General features: G+C 49.5%; 1 protein-coding gene across 2 annotated transcripts; it reads left to right on the top strand.

Moving 5' to 3' along the window:
- The first annotated feature begins 807 nt into the window (after window positions 1–807).
- AGFG2 (ArfGAP with FG repeats 2) lies at window positions 808–22,776 on the top strand. Of its 2 annotated transcripts, XM_029947886.1 has the most exons (13): window positions 808–1,202; window positions 9,495–9,588; window positions 10,446–10,561; window positions 11,639–11,792; window positions 12,370–12,535; window positions 13,459–13,584; window positions 14,279–14,311; window positions 18,867–18,987; window positions 19,158–19,237; window positions 19,413–19,496; window positions 20,501–20,629; window positions 21,177–21,262; window positions 21,552–22,776. In XM_029947886.1, exons 1-13 carry the CDS (start codon window positions 982–984, stop codon window positions 21,609–21,611), a joined length of 1,470 nt encoding a protein of 489 aa, XP_029803746.1. In that variant the 5' UTR covers window positions 808–981; the 3' UTR covers window positions 21,612–22,776. The 2 variants fall into 2 exon arrangements, with proteins under 2 accessions (XP_029803746.1, XP_029803747.1); XM_029947887.1 differs by lacking the exon at window positions 14,279–14,311.
- Window positions 22,777–23,263: the final 487 nt, after the last annotated feature.

Raw genomic sequence — 23,263 nt, 5'->3', positions numbered from 1 at the left:
TCTGTCTCTGCAGGTAAGTTCCATGAGGCATGAGGATAGGAATTTTGATGGGTTGGTTTACTGCTGGACTTCCACTGTCTAGCACAGTGCCTGAAATCTATATTAGACACTCAATACGTGTTTGTCAAATACTATTCTACGGATAGTATGCTGCTTAAAAGCGGGGTTTCTAAAGTCAGACGACTCAGATCAGAATCCTGGCTGGGCTATGCACCAGTTGTGTCACCCATGGCAAGTTGTATAATGAAAACTCTCTGTAAAATGAGATTTCTTATGGCACAAGGTAGGAGTGAATGAAATAGCACTTATAAAGCACTCCCTCTCCTTCCTCCCTTCCTCTGAGAGCTCCCTTCTTTTCCTCCTCCCCTCGGTCCCTCATGTGCCACTTCATTATGCTTTTCGTACCTTTCTGCACAGTCAAGCGGAGGCTAGGCCTTTGAAATTTGGCGGGAATTAACGTCATCAGCCGGGAGGACCAGGGCTACGCACGCGCGAGACACTTACTCTTTCTTGCGCGCTAACTTTGCAGCCTCGGCAGCCAATCAGAGTTAACGTCAGAGTTCGAGTTCCGAGGACTCACCAATCGAATCTGGGAGGCGGGCCGCCGTGGAGGCAGTGGCGAGAGGGGGCGGGGACAGGGAGAGGGCACGCACAGCTCTAGCGGCAGGGTCTCTGAGGGCCAATGGGAAAGGCCTGAGGGTGAAGGCGGTGGGGCGTGGTGTTGGCGGCTTCCGCAACCCAAGACCGTCCAAAGTCGGGCCAATCAGAGTGAGGAGGTGGGAGGAGGATAACCAATCAGCGTGGAGAATAGGCGAGGCAAGGGGTTGAGGAGTCTCGAGCGGACGTCGCCGGCTCCCTAGCTTCTGTCAGGGGAGCCAGGCGTGCGGAGGAGGCTGAGGAGGCTGAGGAGGCGGGAAGGCGGTTGTAGTTGAAAGGACGGTTTCTGACTTGCGGGGAGGAGATCCAAGGGAGCAGGCAGCCATGGTGATGGCGGCGAAGAAGGGTCCAGGCCCGGGTGGCGGGGTCAGCGGGGGAAAGGCGGAAGCGGAGGCGGCCTCGGAGGTGTGGTGTCGCCGGGTGCGGGAGTTGGGCGGCTGCAGCCAGGCCGGGAACCGCCACTGCTTCGAGTGCGCCCAGCGCGGGGTCACCTACGTGGATATCACCGTGGGCAGCTTCGTCTGCACCACCTGCTCAGGCCTCCTGTGAGTGGACTGGCGCGGAGGGTGGGGAGGAGGGAGGACCAGGAAGGGACAGCGGAGAGTCGGCGTTGGTGACAGCGGAGATCTGGGGCGAAGGGACAGAGCCAGAGCTGAGATAGTGGCTGCAGGGAGGCCTGGGGACGCGCCTGGTGTGCCGAGAGGGTCCCCTGATGCAGAGGAGTCATAGGGAAGGGAAATTGGGAGGGGAGAAGAGACATGATTGGAGTCGCGTTGCAGGAGAAAGGAAGGACACTGGAGAAGAAGGGAGAAACTCCCTAAGGAAGGGGAGGCGAATCGAAAGTGAGGAGAATGGAAGAGAAGGTGGTTAGAGACTTAAAGGGCCAGAGAATGACACCCACCTTTCAAGGGAACTTTATGGGGTGGGGGGAGGCAAGAAGGAAAGAGGTAGAGTGAGCTGGGCCCTACATGAAGGCATACTTTTGACTTGTGCCCATCCTGGCCTGTGAGATGAAGAAACCAATTTAAAATAGGCAAGTTACCCCAGCTTGACCACACAGAGATGGTGACAGGTAAGGAACCATGTTCCAGCGTTCAGGGGCAGGCTCTAATGTCGCGGGGCTTTGGGATGCTACCCAGAAGTAGATACCCTATAAATTTTAAGAGATGGGAGCTGGTGGGTCGCCCTGTTAAAGAGCTTAATTTTTCCAAAGGTTTGGGGATCTGGATGAACCATCCTTAAGTGTAATAATTTGCACCTTTAAGCTTCTTGTTGCCGTGGCTTGATCCTGGGAGTAGCATCTGGCAACTCTTTGTAGATTTGGGGGAGTTTTGTTGTGTAATCTGCAGTGCTACGCTTGGCACTGGCACTCTATTTGGTCATGCCTGAGCTCATTTAGAGCCACAGTTCTAGGCCAGATTTCTGGTTATAGAGTAAGGTTCTTTTTTCCCCATAGGGAATTATTTGGTTAGGTGCCTGGTTAGCATTGACACCAAGCCTGTATCTCTCTTTTTTTAATGAGCTTATCAAGGGATTTAATTTGACTTGCTTAGATTGTTTTAATACATTGGTTTGGTTGGTTGGTTGGTTGGTTTCAGATTTAGCAAGGGGTGCTTTCCTTGTTCCTTCTTATACTTTCAGGAGCAGTATTGTTCTTAGATGACAGATGGGAGAACAGAAGCAAAGAGAGGTTTAGTAATTTATCCCCTGCCACATGGGAGTTGCCGTTCTCAGCATTTCTTGTTGGATATCAGTTATGATAATAGCAGACCAGAAATGAAGATCTAGGTCTCCTAAGATCCAGTAGAATTATTTCAGTTTGGGTGTTCCCTCCTTTGCCAAACTTCTGTGTTCTCATCAACCTCACTTGTGTGTTATGACTTTGGTGTTCGTGAAAGCCATTATGGCTCTTGGGATGATGATTAGAACCCAAATAGAAATGTGTCAAAAGATAGAGACTTAAAGGAAGCAAAAGGAAAGACTTGAGACTGGACGAGTAGGAGCAATGTTTAGGAATGTTTATCGCAGGAAGAGAAAGAACAGATTCCTGAAGATCCTGTTACGAAAAGGAAAATCTGATTACACAGAGTCTGGAAGCAGGGGGAAAAAAATTGATGGTATATCAGAGTCTAGGTCCTAGGAAGAAAATGTTTGGAAACAGTGTTAATTCATTCCCACAGCTAGCTGTGCAGCACAAAAGATAAATCACTGACTAAATGGGAGGGCTGACACCATTATCATTATTTTACAGATCTTGGTTTAAAGTCTCCCATAGATAACATTTCCCTTCTATAATGAGGATTCCCTCAATCAGGACAGAAGGAGGGTCAGGGGATCTGGCACACATTAAAAACCTGATTTGCTTTTGCTGGAACAGTTAACTCCTTAAATATCAGTGCACCACTTGCAGAACTTTACCACTTTTCCCCTGGACTCATTATTGTTGGTTTTTCAGTGGAGGATCAAGAGGCTGGGCCAATAAATGAGTCTGAACTGAAGCCATGTGGAGATTATGAGGAGAGAAATATCAGAAGAAACTTCTACAACAATGCTGTAATTTCCCTGGCTGTGACTGCCTGGGTTCTGATGGTACTTCTCATTTGCTGATTGGAGTTCTAATTAGCATCAACTAAGTAGGGCAGAGCATAGGAACATTATAATAAAAGGGCCTTCGCAAAGTATCACCTGTGCCCTCTGATGGACCTTGGGAAGGGCTGGGAGCGGGCAGGTGAGCCGTAAATAGAATGTATGAGATGAGGGATGCTTACTGCCAGCTGCAGAGTGAAGCGGGGACACACACAGTTCATCAGGCAGCAAAGGGGCATGGCTCCCCAGTGACACATACACCAGTTCACATCTTAAATCCACATGGTTGATTGCCCACAGATTAGGATTTTGTGGTACTGGGAAGTGAAAAATGTGGAAGCAGCACATTCATTCAGTCAGTCTGGCAACACGTATTTATGGAGTGCCTGCCAAGCCCCCAGACACGGTTTTAGGCACTGGAGATATGGCAGTGCACAAAATTGACGAAGTACCCATCTTCATGTAGCTTATATCATAGTGGAGACCATGGACTCGAAATCAATCATTGAATATATAAACACAGGTAGTAATAAGTGCTGTGGAGTAGCATGGGCTGGAGAGTGATGGGAGCTCACGTTGCGGTATGATGATGAGAAGAGTATATATATATTTTTAATGTTTTTTAATTTATTTTTTGAGAGACAGAGACAGCTCAAGCAGGGGACAGTCAGAAAGAGAGAGGTAGACACAGAATCCGATGCAGGCTCCAGGCTCTGAGCTAGCTGTCAGCACAGAACCTGACGTGGGGCTCGAACCCATGAACCATGAGATCATGACCTGAGCTGAAGCTGGACGCTTAACTGACTGAACCACCCAGGTGCCCCGAGAAGAGTATATTCTTTATTTAAAAAGATGAGGGTATTGAAGGGGGGAAATTCAAGTACCACACTTAAAACCACAGCCAGAGAAAGGAGACAGGGCAACTGGCTTTATTTTGAAAGCCAGCTTTCTGCTGAGTGTGTTACAAATATTCCACATCTTTGGGGAATGGAATATTCTGGGGACAGTGTGCACAATCACCCGAGCTCCCAGCTGGCTACACGAGCTGAGGTAGCAAAGTTGACTGTTCCAGCCAAAGTTGAATTTCCCAGGATCTGGAGAAAAACTTTGATTTTAATAGTGGTGAGTGGGTATGACTGTGGCTTCATTGCTACATGTGTAAGCTCATTCTCCTTTTCTTTTTTAATGAGAAATATTTTCTCAGCTCGAGCAGAAAACCACAGCGTTGGTGTGAGGGACTGAGAGAGAAGCTGCTAGTTTTTGCTGTTTCTAAATTTATATACATGCTGCCACAATTGTAGGTCCCAAATTTGACCTAGTTTTACTCATTTGGTTTTCATCCAATACCTAGTTTCCTTAACCTAGATATAGATACTTCTCATTTCCCCAACATACACATACACTTGTTTGTTTAGTTGTGTCTAACTCTCCTACAGAGAATGAAGCTAGGATGGGGTAAAGGTTGCTGCTAAAAAGTGATTTTTCCAAAGCAGTGCCTTAAATGTGTTTTCTTGTTCTGGTTTGACTGGATGCCTCAATGGATAAACCACTTTTCTTTAGAAGAAAATAGATCTTGAGGCCTGAAATGTCTCTAACGTCAGGGACGGACACTGCCTTTAACACCTAATTTTTTCAACAAAACATGTGGCACGCTTCCCCAACCTGGCTGTTTGGGTCCATACTTTTTAATCCATTGACCTTCTGGTCTCAGTAATAGATACTTGTCTCCCTCCTTCTACACAACTTTATTCCAGTAATGGGATTAAGTCAGGATTCAGGTGGACAGAGCTGTGGGTTGGGTACCAGGAGACGTCCTTGACAGCTCTGTTTGTGACAAGTTCCTGACCTCCTTGTGCCTTAGTTTCCCCATCTAGCTTGCTAGTAGTGGTTCCTAGTTGAACCAGTTTTTCTTAATGTCTATTTATTTATTCTGAGAGAGAGAGAGAGGGAGATAGAAGCCCAAGCAGTCTCCATGCTGTCAGTGCAGAGCTCGATGCAGGGCTCAGACTCACAAACTGTGAGATGACGGCCTGAGCCAAAATCAAGAGCCAGACACTTAACCGACAGAGCCACCCAGGTGCCCCTAGTTGAAGCACTTTTATCTCCACGGAAGAAAAGGCATAGTGTGGTGTTAAATAATTCAGTACTTTTCCATCCGTCTGGGTTAGAGAGGTAGATATATCCCATCCCTTCATCCCCTCCCACCTCACCTTCCATCCAAAGACATAAGAAGAAGGGGAAACGATGTAAAAGGATTGAGAATAAGCCTGAAGAGGAAGGCAGAGGATTCTGTGTGGCTCTACACGAGTGGACAGCTGTTTGTCATTGTCACTAAGGAAGAACTACAGGAAATGGCCTGAGGTGGGGATTTTAGATTAGGAAGAAGTTTCCTAAAACTAGTGAAATTGAGCCTGGAGGAGGGTAATAGGGGAGCCTTCCTATTAGGGACTAGTAAGACTCTCTAATAGGGACTCTTTTGGGTGATGTTTGGGTCCAAGAACTGCAGTAGTTTCACTGAACCCTGCCCAGAGGGAGAGGACTGGAATCCCAGGAGAAAAGAAACCCCCTCTGGGGTGTATGAATTTGAACAAGAAATATTCAGAAGTTAGGAGTTCCCAAGTCCAAATCTGGCACAAATGAAAGAACTTGGGTTCTGGGTGGAACTGTTTTTTTCCATTGTTAACCTGACAGAACCTTCTTATCTGAGCAGCTGAGCAGGTTCGAGACTTTCATGAAGCAAGACAGAAGCAAAATATGGGCCATTGTGAGGGTGAGGATCACAGAAAAATAAAAGGTGTGGTATTTGTAGAAATAGTAGCATGCTTGATAGAATCAAAGGGAAGGGAGAGAGAGGCAAGGAGAAAGAACTGGGCGGGCTTTCGGGTCCCTGCAAGTCACTTCACTGCCAGTAATTCAGAGCACTTCAAATGCTGGTCAGGTGCCCTGTGAAAGAGAAACTGAAGTTGAAGAAGGCGTCATGACGGGGCTGAGGCTTGCGTCCTAGTAATGTACTTGCTCTCGGTTGGAAAAACATGCCCTATTCTGGGCAAATAAGTTTATCTCTGTTTCCCCAGCACCTCCTGGTTAGAAATAACAGAACGGATTTGCTGTGATAACCAAAGGGCAGTGTCTCCTTCCAGCTCTCCCTTCTTTTGGGGAGAACCTGAGAGTCACGTTGGGGAGACTGGTGCAAGTTGGAGAGTTGGGTCTGTTTGATCCCAGGCCAGTGACTCAGATCTGGCCCCTTGCATGACCCTGCAATGACCCCAGGGAGACCCAGTACGCCCAGATCATTTGATTGCAGCTACTGGGAGCACGGGGGCTCTTGTTTCTAAATTGCTTCTGTCAGCCAGCAATGGCCTCTCTCTGATTCAGAAACAAATGCTCTGACTCATAGGCCATGTAACTAGGTCCTCTTTCTTCCTGGGCTGCAGAGTGTTGCGTTGTAGAGAATTTTCCCTGCCCCCAAACTGTGGCTCTAGTTATACATAATCCAGTCTACAGACATCAAGGTCAGAGCAGGGCTTTTTGTACTGTGCTATGGAAACATCCTGTTCCCTCAGATTCATTTGGCCCAAAACACCTAAATCACTTATTTTCTCTGCTTTCCCTTCATCCTGTCTTCCGTCCCCCGCCCAAAACCCCTCCAATCCAAGCTCAGCCATAGGAAGTTCTGTTGTTCTAATCATCCCCTATAGACAGATGAGTGAGTCAAGTCCCTCGCCTTCCCCCTACAAGGAAGCACACCTCCCTGTTTACACTTGCTAACAGTTCCTGGTTGTCCTTTCAGGAAATGTCAATGACCTTTTTGTGATAGGCTTAGAATCTGTTTTTCTAGTGTCAACATAATACATTTTACTTTTCCCAGGAACATTTCTCTTCCTTCCCCCACTGCTTCGTCCTGATCAGACTGTGAATGCCTGAATGGCACCCAACTGTGTTGAGAAGTATCTTTGTCCAGGCTCCTTGGGGCCTTGTAAGCAAGCTCCTGGTATCAAGGACTTCGTCCTATATGATATATATGACATATAGTGATAAACAGCTGCCCTGTTGTATCTCCCAAAGTGCTTACCATAATACCTTGTGTTTTGGCAAAGCAGATATTTGTTAGTGGGAGGTGGGGCTGGGATTATAAGGAGGGAGAGATCTGTTCTGGCTAGACCTCAGAGCAGTCTGCCATTCTGAGAGGGAAGGGCCTAGAGATTAAGGTGAGCAAGGGCAAGGGAAAGGATGTAAAAGGCTGTCTGGACACAAAACAAGGCCATTAGTAAGAGAAGCTTTGAGGGAGAAAAGTGGAATATCTCTGAAATGTGATTAGAAGAGTCTTCAGGGCAGATCAAGTTTAAGAACTGTTGTTTGACTTATAGTTACAAAGCCTTGCTTTTGGATTTCACTGCTTTAATCTTTCCTTGGGGCATCAGTCCTCTTTGATATTGTCTTTTAAAGGAGTACTTTGAGACCCTTTACTTAAAAGTCTAGCAGCAGAATTGCTGAAACCGCCTTCAATTGTGGCCTTCAGTGTCCTGTCCTTTGTTAGAGTCCCATAATCAGTAATTTATCATACAGAGGGGCTGCGCCCTTCACTGTTCACTCTGTACTGTGTCACCTCTGTGTCCGCCCACCCCACTGCCATTGTGGACACTGACACGTATACTGCCATTCTTCTAGACTTGCAAGGACACCTTTATTCTGCGTGTGCACGCATAAGCGTGAACGTGTGTTCTCCCCACTTTTCTCTAGGATTTCCATTTGGTAAATTGTGTTACCTCTTACTTCCCTTTTTGTTTTCCTGATGGCATCAACCAGGACCTTATTCTAGAGTTACTTTTATTTTCCCATCTTGATTTGCCCATTTTTTCCAGGGGACTAAAAGTCTGAAGAGGCCTCGTCAGTTGAGACTGTCTTTCCTGCATGTGCCTGTGCTCTTTTACATCATGGTCCTAGGGTCTGGTTTATTTGTTTTGGTTTGGCCAGTTTTGTCTTCATCTGATGAGTGTCGTAGGTCTACACCAGAGTAAAACTCAAGGGAAAGGGGAACCTGGCTTAGCGCCAAGTTTCTCTTGTTAGAACACTCCGGAGGGCAGCTGAGTGGGGACAAGGAAGCCTTCTTGTCTACTGCAGTCTCCACAGGGCTTCCGTGGGCAGAACTAGACTTCCAGAGAGTTAACAGAACACACAGAGCTAAACACAAAAGCATCACTACAGGATATATGTTCCCAACTCCTGCCAATCTCCTGTCTCATGGTGGAACCTGACTTCCTCCTGCTTCGTTGAAAGATCTAGGGGGCGCCTGGGTGGCTCAGCATGTTAAGTGCCTGGCTTCGGCTCAGGTCACGATCTTGCACAGGCCCAGAGCCCCTTGCCCCGCATTGGGCTCTGCACTTAAAGCTCAGAGCCTGGGGCCAGTTTTGGATTCTGTGTCTCCCTCTTTCTCTCCCCCTTCCCCTTTCACTCTCTGTCTATCAAAAATAAATTAAAGTGTTAAATTTTTTTAATTTTTATTTATTTTAATAAATTTAATTTAAGAAATAACCCAGATTCTGGACTATTTCTTTTCTCAGAGATCTCTTCCTGAAAGAGAAGGACCCTTTCCATCTCTACCACCACACTTTCTGTCTAGACAAAGAGGAGGGGTGGCCAGGTCTAAAACAGAGGTAAGGGGCTCCTGGGTGGCTCAGTCGGTTAAGCATCCGACTTTGGCTCAGGTCATGATCTCACGGTTCTGTTTGTGAGTTCAAGCCCCGTGTCAGGCTCTGTGCTGAGAGCTCGGAGCCTGGAGCGTGCTTCAGATTCTGTGTCTCCCTCTCTCTCTCTGCCCCTCCCCTACTCATGCTCTGTCTCTCTGTCTCGCAAAAATAAAGAAATAAACTTAAAAAAAAAATCAAAACAGAAGTAAAACAGGAAATGGGAAGTGGGAGCATCTCTGAGTTCCCAGAAGTACCTCCCAGCCTGCGGTTTGAACACGGAACATTGTCAAGGTAGGGAAAGCTTCTGGGGGCAGACTCTGCCTTCCTCTCCAGAATGACTTGGATCACAACACATTCTGGACTCTGTCATCCCTGTCTCTCAGTAAAAGCCTCCCAAACATTCTTGCTTTCCTTCTTTCCTTGAATTAGGAAGTAGCTTCAGTCAGGGAATTCTACCTGAACTTAATTTATGTGTTGTTTTATCCTTTCTCCCTCCCCCTCCTCCCATAAACAGACCTGCAGCGCTAACTGCATTGTACTTCTCCTCCTCTTTGTCTCCCACAGGAGAGGCCTGAACCCCCCTCACCGAGTCAAGTCCATCTCCATGACAACTTTCACGGAGCCTGAAGTAGTATTCCTGCAATCCCGTGGAAATGAGGTGAGCTACCACTGACAGAATGGTTCCTGCTGTAGCTGCCCTATTGGCTGGGGGGAGCTTTGCCTCCAGATTATAGAAAAACACTACAGCCTTCTTTTTTTGGTCGAGTTTCTTTTATTTTTTAGACTAAAAGGTATCTTATCTTACATATATTTATGTAGTCATGGAATCTTAGTTATACAAATTGTGATTTGTCTAGGCCCTTGTTTGAGGAAACAAGAAGGAGCAAAACCTGTGTAGGGGGTGACCCTGGGCACTCACAAGGAAAACTGTCCCTTGACATTTAGAGCTGCACACCGATGAGCATTCAGAGTTGCCTGGGCCGGCCCCTCTGAGTCAGATCTCCTGGAGTGAGCTCTCCCGACCTGAGCCTCAGCACCCTGGGTTTAAGTTCATGTCATGTACTTGAAAGTGGGTTAAACCCCTTCCCCAGCTAAATCTGCTGGTCGGAAGATGCTGTCCTTGGTGTTAGCTTGCAGGCGATTGGCTTACATGGAGGGTGCAAACAAGGGAAGGCCTCTGGAGGGTACTCTAGAAGCCACAGCTCTGAAAGTTATCCCTGACCCCACCCCCATCCAGATTTAGTGCCCCATAATTCTCATGGCCCTTTATTTTCTTATATGAGATGTGTCATCATATATAATGATAAACCTATTTTTATTTATCTAAGGCATGACCTCCCCATTAGATGGTCAGCTCTGTGAGGACAGGGATCATGTCTGCTTTGTAGGTACACCAGATTCTCACCCTGTGTACGTGCTCAATAAATATGTATTGATGAATACCTTGGAAGTGGTATGATTCCCATTTTGTGCTTTCTGCCTGAACTCCTCTGCCACCTGACTCCATTCCTTTAGGTTTGCAGGAAGATTTGGCTGGGTCTTTTTGATGCTCAGACATCATTAATACCAGATTCCAGAGATCCTCAGAAGGTGAAGGAGTTTCTCCAGGAAAAATACGAGAAGAAGAGATGGTAAGGAGGAGGAAAGAGATTGCTATGGAGACACATATCCAAGACCTTCCTTGTTTGACAGGCCAGTTTCCAAACTTGAACTGGGGCTTCTCTCAAGAGGCCAGACTTGGGTTGAGTGTGTTCTGCCCAGAGTCAGTTAGGGCCCAAATCTGACTTCAAAGTAATAAAGCTTCCTAAAAGGACAACTTGTTCCCAGTCACTACCCTTATAGATTTGATGCCCCTCTTTTGAGGAGACATTAGACTGCTTGGAGGGGGTGCTGGACCTGTGGGGCTGTGGGTCAGGTTTATAGCTCAGCTGGGGCCATAGATGCAGAGAGGCAGCTGGAAGCATGTCCTAGAGTTTTGTGCTTTTACCCTATCATTTCATCCATGATTTATCAGTGTGTTCTGTTTTCCTGGTGACAAAAACAGCATCTCTCTTCTCCCTTGCCTTTTCTCTCCCCAGGTGGCACTTCCTAGCATCTGATCTCAGGGCTGTGTGCATGTTGGGGGGGCAACTATAGGGCAGAGAAGAGAACGCAGACAGCAAGGGGATTTTTGTGGACCTAACAGCATTTTGGAGTCCCTCCTAGGGTGTCCTCTGGTTAAAGAAGATACTTCCAGAGTAAAAGACCACATACACTGAAGTGGAGGGGATTTTACCAGAAGTAGCAGGAGCTGGCAGGATAGATTGTGAGCACTTAGAAGATGAGGTGGTAGAAACTTTTCTGTGGAGCTGAGAAGGAGGAAACTGCAGACACACCTGGGAAATAAAAGGAAGTTGGAAAATAGGATTGCCTGGCCAGCAACATTATTGAGGGGTTATTACTTGAAACCCAGATGGTTCAATGTCAGAAAGAGAAAGAAGAAAGGAGAGAAAAACAGGCACAAGTCAGAAAAGAATGAGCATCTGATGGGCATCTCAAGATGGGCAGAACTTTGCTGAGTTACTAAATTCCCTTCGGTTCAAAAAAGAGAACTAGGGGGACAAGGAGAAGGGACTTGGACTTCTGTCACCTGCGCCTCCTGGGTGCCTAAGCTGAGCATGGCCCATGATGTCACCCCCTCCTTTCAGCCTGACTATTCTTTCCCAAAGGTATGTCCCCCCAGACCAAGTCAAGGGGCCCACTTATACCAAAGGCAGTGCCTCCACCCCCATCCAGGGCTCCGTCCCGGAAGGGAAGCCCCTGCGGACTCTCCTGGGGGATCCCGTGCCATCTCTCTCTGCTGCTGCCTCCGCCTCTAGCCAGGTAACTCTCAGATGTGCTCTCCGAGACTAGTTGGGTGTTTGGGAGACAGGGCTGTCGGTTTTCTAAATCTTATCCCTTGGACTTAGCAGACAGCAGTATGGGAGATGGGAGTTGGTTCTCAGCCCTGCTGTTACCCACGTCTTAGACTCCCCTTGGACTCCTATGTTTTGGAAGAAAGACCTGCAGGAATATCACCCAACAGGAAGTGATATTTAGGGAAGTCAAAGTATCGGCTTCAAACCTGATCATTGCTCCAGAGAAACACAGACGGGGCTGGGACATTGCCCGGGCACCAGGTCCAGAGGGACTGTTGGCCACATCCCTGCGTGTCTCAGGGTTACCTTCACTGACGGGCTCTAAAATGTATGGCTCTGGGCACTGGTGTATTGAGAAGACAGAGGACTTAGGTATGTGAGGGGCTAAGGCTGCTTCTGCCTGGGAAAGTCTGTCAGTTGAGGGCAGTTTCTTCCTCTCTTCTCCCTCCACTTAACCATCTGGGGGCAGCCTAGGGAGCCATGTAGGGGCCGGGTCTTGTCTTAGACTCCAAGTGCTCTATGTCATGCCTTCTCCTCTCAAGTCTGTCAGTCAGTCTCAGCCTCGGACATCCCAGCCCCGGGGCTCCCAGCCACCTCCCCACTCCTCGGTCAAGAAGGCCAGTACTGACCTGCTGGCTGACATCGGTGGAGACCCCTTCGCTGCTCCCCAGGTGGCACCAGCTTTTGCTGCATTCCCAGCCTTTGGGGGTAAGTGGGACTTGGGATGGCACCATTCTTGCAACACAGGACACAAAGAATTCACGCCCTTGGTGACCAGGTTTCACCTGGGTCTAGCTCACCTCATACAAATGACTGTGATGGTAATTCTGGAGCATCAGGGGTGGGAAGGTCAGGGTCAAATGAGTATGGCCGGGATTATGTGTGCACGTTTGACTAGAAAACATTACACTTGGGGACTCCTAGCACTTCCTTTTATTTTTTTATTTTTTTTTAAAGTTTTTTTTAATGCTTTATTTATTTTTGATACAGAAGAGACAGAGCATGAGAGGGGGAGGGTCAGAGAGAGAGGGAGACACAGCATCTGAAACAGGCTCCAGGCTCTGAGCTAGCTGTCAGCACAGAGCCTGACGCGGGGCTCGAACCCACGAACGTGAGATCTGACCTGAGCCGAAGTCGGAGGCCCAACCGGCTGAGCCACCCAGGCGCCCCTAGCACTTCCTTTTAGAGCACTGGAAGTAGCCTTTTAATTACTTTCTTTTTCTGTTAAAACGGGGGCAGGGGGATTATCTTGTGTTCCATCTCCCCTGCCCTCTTCCCAAAGATCAGCAATAGCCAACAGATGGTTGAATAAAGTGGTTTCCATTTTTCTTTTCAAGCCCCTTCTCCCACTAAAACCAATTTTTTTCCCCACATGATTCAGCCTGATCTAGGCCCTGACGAAAATAAAAATGCCTCATGGAGTAAGGATAAAAGATGGCAGGGAGTGAACCTGGAGGCCTCTGACCTCTGACCAGGCCCCTGCCATCTGACCAGGCCCCTGCCATCTCTCCCTGAAGAGGACCCTGTAGAAAGGCAGATGTCCCATCAGTGGCCTTTGGCCTTTAGAATTAGTGTGTATCGGTTATATGTACATTTTATAAATACAGCGTTTATATCCCCTCCACCTGTAGGCCAGACACCTTCCCATGGAGGCTTTGCCAACTTCGATGCCTTTGGCAGTAGCCCTGGCTCTTCTGCGTTTGGAAGCATTCCTCCAGCTGGCCAAGGCCCGTTCCAAGCCCAGCAAACACCCACAGGTAAACTCTGCCCGGCTCTCTCCAGGTCCCCTTCTCTGGTCCAACTACGTTCAGTCTTCCATGTCCATGCATCACCCTTCATTCGCATCTGCACCAACTTAGAGAACTAGGCAAAGGAGACAGAGGATGAAAAGGAGAAGCTCTGGGAAAGGAAGACAGGGGTCTGATGAGATTCTTGCCAGGAAGAGGGGCCCTTCTCCATTTTGTCATGTAAGGAGAGCAGCTGAATTGCAGCAGGAGTCATGCGGGGTGTGCGTAGGAGGTCAGAACCAGGAAGTTCAGGAGTCCCCGGTCCTCGAAAAGTCAAGAATGGACATGACTTTTTCTCTAGTGTGCTCTGAAGGCCCATGTTGTGTACTGCCCAAAGTGCAAGGGCTGGGTCAAAGTCTAAGGTAGTCTCCAGACATTCACCCATCCCTGTTAGATTGGAAGCCTATAAACTGTGTTGTGTTGTTTAGCCATTGAAAGAGACCCTAAAGGCAGCTGCCCTAAAGCATCTGGTTCCTCCCTAAGTCCCCAGACATCAAGTCCTCATAGCCTTGGGGCTGGCCCATACCACTGCACATCCTGGACACAGGGGAGGGCAGCCAGAGTGCTGTAAAGACTTGATCTCTAGGGAAAGCCAGTGATTGACGCTCTCTTTCTCCCTTCCCCTACCTACCCGCCCTTCCCCCTTCTCCACCCTCACTGCCAGCCAGTCGGATGCTCACTGGAAGTTACAGCTTTGGTGAGTTACTCTTCCCACCCCACAGCCTACCCGAGGTAGAAGCCTGTCTTAGGTCCTCTGAGCCGAGAGCTTTGCGGTCTGGAAGGAGCCCTTCAAATTTAGCCATTTTACAGATGAAGCAGTCCGGCGGTTTCCCGGCCCTGCAGCCCACAGCATGGCAGAGCTCGGCCCAGAGCCCAGACTCGGACTCTCACTCTGCCCACAGCCTTCCCACTGTGCCACCGCGAATTGTCTGGTTGCTTTTTGTTTCTATTTTATTTTATTTTTATTTTTTTGAATGAGACAAGGAGAGACATTTTATATCGATAAAAGTTAAAATTCACAGGACATTCTCACATTACAAACATACAGTACCTGACCAGGGTAGCCTTGAAAGTCATAAACCAAAAACTATTAGACACAGTGATAATCTAATAGAGCAACATCGAGGAGCCAATAGTAGACTCACAGATTTTAATAGATAAAGTAGATAGACAAATAAGGAAGAAAGTAGGCCATTTGAGTAACACTTTAACAAGTTTGACCTAATAAATATAAGTAGAACTTTGTAATCAAAAGAATTTTCAAACACAGAACCATTTTATAATTGGACCATGGGCTAGGAGACACCACATAAATTTTTTTTTTTTTGAGAGAGAGAGAGAGAGAGAGAGCACGAGCAGGGGAGGGGCAGAGAGAGAGGGAAAGAGAAAGAATCCCAAGCAGTCTCTGTGCCATCAGCACAAAGCTGGATGCGGGGCATTCTCCAAGCCCAAGCTTAAGGCATGAAACAGGGAAAAGATAATCACAATATGGAAAACAGACAAAGAGCTAACAACCATCATGTGTTTTTAAAAACTCCTATCAGTAAGAAAGAATAGGATAATGAGCAAGGGAAACAAGCAGATAATACCCAGAAAAAAAAAAAACATGAAAATGTTCCCAGCCTGAGTAGTTAGAGAACATGCAAATCAGGGTAAGATAATAATTCCACACATTATATCCCGAAGAATTTTAAAGATTGATAATGGCGGGTACCATGTGGGGAAACTCTCAGTAAGAATGTAAATTGGTACAAAAATATTTAGTGTAGCAAGAGGGAAGTGTTCCTGGGAATGAGAGCCCAAAAGGAAACAGCCTGTATAAGGTGGTTATAAATTGGTCCGCTCAGAAATGCATTCCTCTCAATCAGTTGCTTTAAAGAAAGAACTTAGAGCCAACCTTTAAAGGAGAGAAAGAAGGAGCCAGCCCCTGCGCCCCCTCCCTGGCCGCACCTGGGATGAACTTTTGTCCAGTGTCAGTCATTTCAGAAAGCAGCCGGTCTGCAGCCAGCCAGAGCCAACCAGCCTTTCCGAGGCTCCCGCCCTTGCTAGGAGCATGCCCATACCATCTCCATGAGGAAGGCAAGATCTCCATTTTGCAATTGAGGAAACTGGCTCAACGTGGCCAGTGACTTGGCCAGAACTGATGGCAGATCCCATTAACCATGATTGCACTATGATCACGAGGAGGTTCTGTGAGGGTGACATAAAGAGCTATGGGGTATGAAGGAGGGAGAATTGGGTGAGTGGTGGGTGTCCTTTCTGACAAGCCTGGTTGTATTTTTATATTTCTGAGGGGGAGTAGGAGAAGGGAGGTTTCTAAAACTGCAGTTGCCCCGGAAAACTGCTGGAAGGCGTGTATACCAATCCAGCTGCAGGGAGTGAGGCTCTGGAGGAGTAGAAGAAGCAAGCAAGAGCCCAGGTGTTCCTAAGTCAACCTCCCTTTTGAGAATGGGCTGAAAGTGCAGCATTGTGGCCACCTGAGCCAGGGCCGGCTCTGCCCTCTAGTGTCCGCAAGGAGGCACAGCTTGGCTGTGGGACAGAAGGACAGCGCCTCCCCCCGCCTGGGAGCTCCCTGACAGGAAGGCCCCAGAGCAGGATCGAAGAGTCTGACCTAAGTGACGACTGGGACTGTGTTCACTCAGAAATTCCACATACCCTGAGTCATACCCAGGAAAAGGCCTGGGCGGCCCTGAGAATCAGAAGATTCCACCTCAGCCTGCTGGCCTCCCAGCCTTCCCGACGGCCAGTGGAGTGGAGAGGACTGACTGACACCAAGTGTGCTCAGTCGTGTGAAACCCACTGTAGAAAGCCCAGGGGTTGAAGAAGGGAGGGGCCGAGGCAGGCACTGGCACTCAGGAAGCAGCCCGTCCTTGGAACCTCGCAGCCGCCAGGCCCTGGGCACTTGCCTTCCCTGCTGGACCCAGCTTCTCCGATCAGAGCCCGAGATGCCCAGAATGGGGAAGGTCCCCTTCACAAAAATACACCCTTACCTGTTGGGGAAGGAAGAGCATGATAGCGCTGGGGCCCTCAGAAAAAATCCCCAAACTTAGGAGAAACCTGACTGAGGTTTGAGGGGGCCAGGGAACAACGCAGATGTGAGAACCAGCCTAGCTTTGCTGGTCCTCCCTTGCCTTGTGTCTTTATCTCTTCCTTTCTCTTCTTCGTCTCATCTCTGGGTGCGGGAGGGGGGCGGGTTCTTCTCTTGTGAGGGTTACCTACTCCTCCTTCCCCCTCTCTACAGGGCTTGTCCATCAGCTTTTTTATCTGAATTTCACCTCTGCTCTTTCCACTCTGCCACAATATTTCCCTTTCCCCACAAATATGCACCAATTGCCCAACCTCACCCAGGCTCGGCTGCTGTCTCCCCTGCTCTCTGCGGCCATGTCTCTGCCAAGAGGAGCCTGTGGCTTTCACTTACTCATTTGTTTATTGCCCCGTTTTCTCTTTCTCTCTTTTCTTTTAAATACTTTATGACATAATATGCATATTGTTCTGCACCCTGGTTTACTTTTTAACTGAACAGTACTGCTAAGATTTTTTTTTATCAGCACATGAAGAGCTTCCTCATCGTTTCTTTATGGCCGCACAATAGTCCTGCTTATGTCTGTACCATAACTTATTTTCATTAGTCCCACGTTGGTGACTATTTAGGATGAATGATGACTATTTAGTCTTTGGGTATTAAACAGGGCTGCAGTTAATAACCCTGCATGTGTCATGTTTTGCACATTTGCAACTTCTCTAATCTGTAAGAAAATTCCTGGCAATGGAACTGGTCTAGTGGAGAACACAGCTGATACAGAGGTAAACAGAACCATGTCACTGCAGAGATGTCAAAAGCAAAGAGCGAGGTGTTACGAGAGGTAAAGCAGGCTCTGACTCAGGCTGAGGTCAGGGAAGGCCCGTCTGAAGACCTGGTTCCGTTAAGCCGGAAGGGCGAGCAGGACAACGGGCGGGGCTTCTTGTTCAAGGCAGACGCAGAGCACGTGGGCAGGCTGGAGCTGAGAGTCCAGGGGAGGCTCTTGTTCACTTGTATTTACGATCTGAACCAGCCACCACATTTCCTTTGAGACCTTGTCTTGTTTTTCTTGACCCCGGGAATAGTTTCTTATATCAGAGGCTATGATAATCTGTCACGTCTGTGTTATGCTTTATAGATTTCAGAACACTTTCACTCACCTCAGGGATCTTCACAGACACCCTGTGAGAGGGCAAGAAAAAAATGGGCTCAGGAAAATAGGATGGCTTGGTAAGGTCACAGCAGTAGCCCAACTAGTAGGGCCCCAACTAGAGTCCATTTCTCCTCACTCTGCCTATCACACAGTCATTCAGCAAACAATTCCTGAGCACCATCACATGGAAAACACCATGCAAAGTGTGTTTCCCTTCAGAACTAGTCTCTAAGCACTCAAAAAGATCAAGCCTTTTCCATTTGCAGCTTCACTGTACCCTCACAGCAGCCCAGAGTGGTTGACAGGATCCCAGCATCAGGCTGAGACAGGCACACAGATAAAGAGGCTTTCTCCAAATGACAAGGCCCCAGGCCTCTTCCCAAGAGATGAGATTGCTCAGGATTTCTTGGACTTGCTCCTCAGGCTGTTTTGTAAGCCTTCCACGTGGTGCTTTTTCTATTTAGATGTGATGACCAGAGAGGGCAGGGGAATTTAAGTCAGCCCTGATCTAAGCTCCTGGCTGGCTGGGGGGGGGGGGGGCCCTCCCAAGAGGGGTAGCTCTGGTGGGAATGGGACCCTCGCTGACTGCTGGAGATCTCTGTTTGGCACTGGTCTCCACGTTCTAGGAGCAAGCAGCTCCCAATGTCTGGGCCTTTCTGCCCTTCGCAGCTCCTCCCCTATCCCCTCTACCCGCCCCTTCGTTCCTGTGATTGATCCATAAATGGAAATGCTGGTTTGAGGAAAGGACAGACATGTCCACATCTTGAGGGAAAAAATGGGAACTGTAAGTCAAACTGGAGCAGCAGGGACAGTGACCTGACACAGAAGAGCTGCTTTCTCTCAGCGGTGGCGGCTTTGACTGCCTGGGAGATTGAGAATGCCTGAGTACCATGTGGCCCAGAATTCCCAGTGGGAGTCAAGGCCCTCTGAACTGGATAACCCGGGGCCAAATGGCTCAAAGAACCCAGCTCCTCTTGCCATCACTCTGCTGCTTCTCCTCTGCTCTCCACCTCCATCTCTTCTGCCCCTTCCCTCCTGCCTCACTGAGCACTCCCTGTTCTATTTCCTGTCATTGCCCAGGGAGCAGCCAGGTGACTCCATTTGGTGCCTCTCCTCTTGCACCTGCCAGTCAGCCCAACAGCCTTGCAGATATGGGCAGCCTCCTGGGGCCCGGAGTGCCAGCTGGAGGTATCCCTGGCAGGTAGGTTCAGACCTCAGGGAGTCTGCCTTAGGGCAGGAGAACCTCGCTCTCCCAGCCTGCTCTGCTCCTCCCACTGGGCAGGACAGGGTTTGCCATCTCCCGGTCCTTTGCCCAGCTTCTGTCCTTGGTCCTGGGTGTCCTGCACGATGACTTCTCTCCTCATGTCACAGCATCTTCGGAGTGGCTGGCCAGGTCCCCACGCTCCAGTCGGCCACAGCTGGTGGAGGCGGCACAGGGCTTGCCTTTGGAGGTGAGTCTTGCCTGCAGAGACCTGGGAAAGGGATCCAAGGCCACGAGGAAACAAGGAGCGGGGTGGAAAGAGAGCACACTGAGATTTAGATGAGTGCTGTCATCTCACTACTAACCAAATGAGGAAAGACTGACCCTCTCTTTCTCCCACCTCTACCCCATGCCACCCCGAGCAGCCTCCACCAACCCTTTCACAGGGCCTGCTGCTCACCCCCAGCTGCCTCCCACCAACCCGTTCCAGCCTGACGGCCTGGCCACAGGTAAGCCCCCGAACTGTATGCTGGCCCTGGCTCTCTCCAGGGCTGGGATTCCTTTCTCCCCTCTCTCTCTCTCTCTCTCTCTCTCTCTCTCTCTCTCTCTCTCTCTCTCACACACACACACACACACACACACACACACACACACACACACACACAAGTGCAACCCACTGTCAGGAGGAGTGGAGGCAGCCTCACTGGGCAGCTGTGGTTCTCCTGAAAGTCCCCCTCTCACCTTTCACCAGGCCAGACCTGGTGTAATTTTCAGGCCACCTAGTGGGCAAAGATCGGAAGCACCCAAATCCCAGAATCAATTTCAGGAAACACTGCTTCTTACCTGAGCTGGTTCTGAAGGTTTAATGACCAACATGGCAGCGACTCTCCTTTTCTGCCCCTGAGCAGTGTTCCAGGCCCCCAGCCTCTCTCCCTCCTACATCCCACCTGCAACTCTCCCCTGGTCCCAGCCCTCTGGCTCTTCTGTCAACTAGTACATCCATATCCCTCCCCAGCCTCAGCTTTTCTCTCTTCCAAGGCCTGCTCACCCCCCCCCCTGCCATTTTGTGGTTATCATTGTTCTCAGAAACCTCGAGGCCAGGGAGACAGATTGATAACAGCTAGCCAGCTGACCCATTGCTGAGTGCTTTACACCCATTATTTGCCTTTCATAGCAGCCCTAGGAGAGAGGGTTCCAGTTTTATAGTTGAGAGAACTGGGCACACAGGGGGCTCATCATTTGCTTTAGTTGATGCCATTTGACAGGTAGCAGGAAGCTGTCCCCGGTTCTGTGCCTCACCCATGCCCTTCATGGTGCAAGCTGCGGGTACAGGAAGAGGCAGGTTTGCCAGGCTGCACAGAAGAGGAAGGTCTCACTCAGGGTACTGGTGCAGGGTACCTCTGGTTAAGGAATAACTATATCCCATGTCCCCATCTTGGAAAGATTTAGGAAGAACTGTTCTCCAGCCTGCCTTCCAGAACTTCTCCTGAACTTCATGTCCCTCATTCCACAGGGCCCAGCTTTGGGATGAGCAGTGCTGGGCCTGGCTTCCCCCAGACAGTGCCACCCACCAGGGCCTTTGTCGGCACCTTCCCACCACCGCTGTTCCCCCCACAGACCTTGATGACTCAGCAGCAGAATGGTAAGGGATTCAAACCCCACCTTCCTCTCTTGCCTCCATTTCCTACCCCCAGAGATGGGGAGGGGTGAAGATTAGGAATATTTGGGAGGCACTCATCTGAGCGAGTTCTGTTTTGGACCAGTAGGAGGGACCAGAGAAGCCACAGGTGTTCCTGTTTCCTCTGACTGCTCTGTACCCTTATTCCCTGACTTTAGAAAGGCCCTGTCTTTTTTTTTTTTTTATGTTTATTTTTGAGAGAGAGAGAGAGAGAGAATATGGGCAGGGGAAGGGCAGAGAGAGAGGAAGAGAGAGAGAATCCTAAGCAGGCTCCTCACTGTCAGCGTAAAGCCCAATGTGGGGCTTGAACCCATGAACCGTGAGATCATGACCCAAGCCGAAGTTGCGCGCTCAACCAACCGAGCCACCTAGGTGCCTTTAGAAAGGCCCAGTCTTGCTGCCACTGTATGTGGTAGCAGTGCCCGCCCTGCAGGGAGGCCAGATGCACCCGGTCAGCACCAACGTGAGGGGCAAGGCTTATGGCAGCTGAGTTTTTGCTCTTGCTTCCCAGGCTCTTCCTTCTGTGACTTAGGATCAGCCAAGTTGGGGCAGAGGCAACTCAGCCAGCCATCTGGGACATCCACCAACCCCTTCATGGTGAGTGCCAGTGCGGCCTCGATGTGGGGTATGGCCTCTCTCTGAGGACCCGGGACAGAATCCTTCTGGAAAAGGGCAGCGTGGAATGGAAGCCCTGCCTGGCCAAGGCGAGTGGGTTAGTCAGTGGGCCCACACTCCCTCTCTCCGACTCGCCTCTGCTCACTGACTTGCCCACAACCCTCACCGCAGTAATTTTGGGGGAGAAAGGAATCCTGGGCTGCATCTTTTCTGTGGCCTCCAGCTTTTCTCCCTAATCCTCTAATTTGTGGTTGTTGTTGTTTCTTTCCAGACTGGATCCTCATCAAGCCCATTTACCTCCAAACCTCCAACCACCAACCCATTTTTGTAGCACTGTGTCCTGGGGGGGGCCTCTTCCCTGCCCTCTGGGGCCCCTCTACTCCCAGGAGCTCTGGTGACCATTTACCTGTGGCATTTTTGTGGGTCTGAGACCAGAATGGGCCTTGTTTTGTAGGGAAGAGGTCTTAGGGATGGTGGAGGTGCTAATGCTTTGCTTGAGGCTTGCAGATAAAAGGGCAGCTTCCCATCAGCTGCTTCCAAGGCTTCCTCCCATCCTCCCTCCAGCCCCACCCCAGGCAGGAAGCCCAAGAAGAGAGAAGTCAGGGCCTGGCCTAGAGAAGCGATGGCATTTGATTCCTCAAATTATTAATTATGATGACAATAATCCTCCTCCCCTGCCCGCAGCATACATAGTGGTCCCTTCACTCCCAACCCTGTGGGCGAAGGAAGCTATGGGCAGAGACTGACCAACATTCCCCTGTGGGAACAAGCCTCCCCCGTGTCCAACACATCCGTGCTGGTCTCCTTATGGACAGAAGCACAGTGGGAAAAGTAGGGTCAAAGTGGAGATGAGGCATGGTGTTGACCTGGGATGGTGATCAGACAGACTGAGAAAGCTGTGGGCCAGGGTGGGGGTGGGTGGGGGGCAGCTCGAGCTTTCCTCCCCACCCACACGGGGCAAGGAGGCCCTCCATGGTTTTGCTTTCCTGGCTCCCTCATCCTGGTACTCAGGATGAATAGTTTTACCTACATACTTAGACATGCCCAACTCCTGTCAAGCACTTTAGTTAGCTGTGGTGTCATGTTTGGATACCAGTGTTTTATATTTATACATAGAGAATTTTCTAATATAGTCTATTATATATATACATATATATATACACACACACACACACACACACACACACACACACGCGCGCGCGCGCGCCACCATTCTCCTGCTCCCAGACAGCTCTTTTACATGGGGAACGGAATGAATCCCCATTCGTGCCTCGACCAGCAAAGCTGGACCTCCAGTGGGTGGTGGGGAGGACAGTCACAAGTCCTGACCACCTCAGAGCCTGGGCTTTTCCAGGAAAAGGCTTTGTGCAACTGGCTGGGTTTTTTCCTTTCTTTTTCCCATGTGCCTCCCCCAACCCCACCGCAAAGATCTCTGCACCAAAGCTGTTGCAGGCAATGTTGGAAAAGAACTGCATTTGAAAGAAAAAGGAAATGGCTCTAGTGGTCTTGCTTTGGGTTAGTTCGAGCCACGCTCCCCCCGCCCCCATGTGGCTGCTGGGTCAGTGAAGATGATGCTGTTGGTCAGGGACTGGACATGGTGCGAGTCCCCGTGTGAACTGGAGTCCCAGTTAGCAGTGGGAGGGAGTGCAGTGGGATAACGTTAGGTGGCTGCAGGGAAGGGGGGAGACTGGGATGTGTAGGCATTGCTCGTGGACAGAGGAGGAAGTGCCAGCATGGAGACAGCCTCATCCGAATAGACCCAGTAGACCACTCCCAGGCGGGGTGCATCCTCAGCCCCTCCCCAGACTGTTCCAGCTGAGGATGTTATGGCAACAGCCATGGGGTCTCAGCTGTTTGTGTGGTGACAAGGTAGCCAGCGTGGGTTAAACACCTCATGTGGCAGAGGAGAGGCCCAGCACTCAGCCTTACTGTGGAGAGAGGTTCGTCCCTTTTCCACGTGGCACAGGGACTCTGACCCTGCAG

This window comes from Suricata suricatta, chromosome 8 (assembly GCF_006229205.1).
Source record: "Suricata suricatta isolate VVHF042 chromosome 8, meerkat_22Aug2017_6uvM2_HiC, whole genome shotgun sequence".
In the NCBI taxonomy this organism is placed as follows: Eukaryota; Metazoa; Chordata; class Mammalia; order Carnivora; family Herpestidae; genus Suricata; species Suricata suricatta.
The sequence above is the reverse complement of the archived record's forward strand: the minus strand, read 5'-3'. Positions and strand labels throughout refer to the sequence as shown.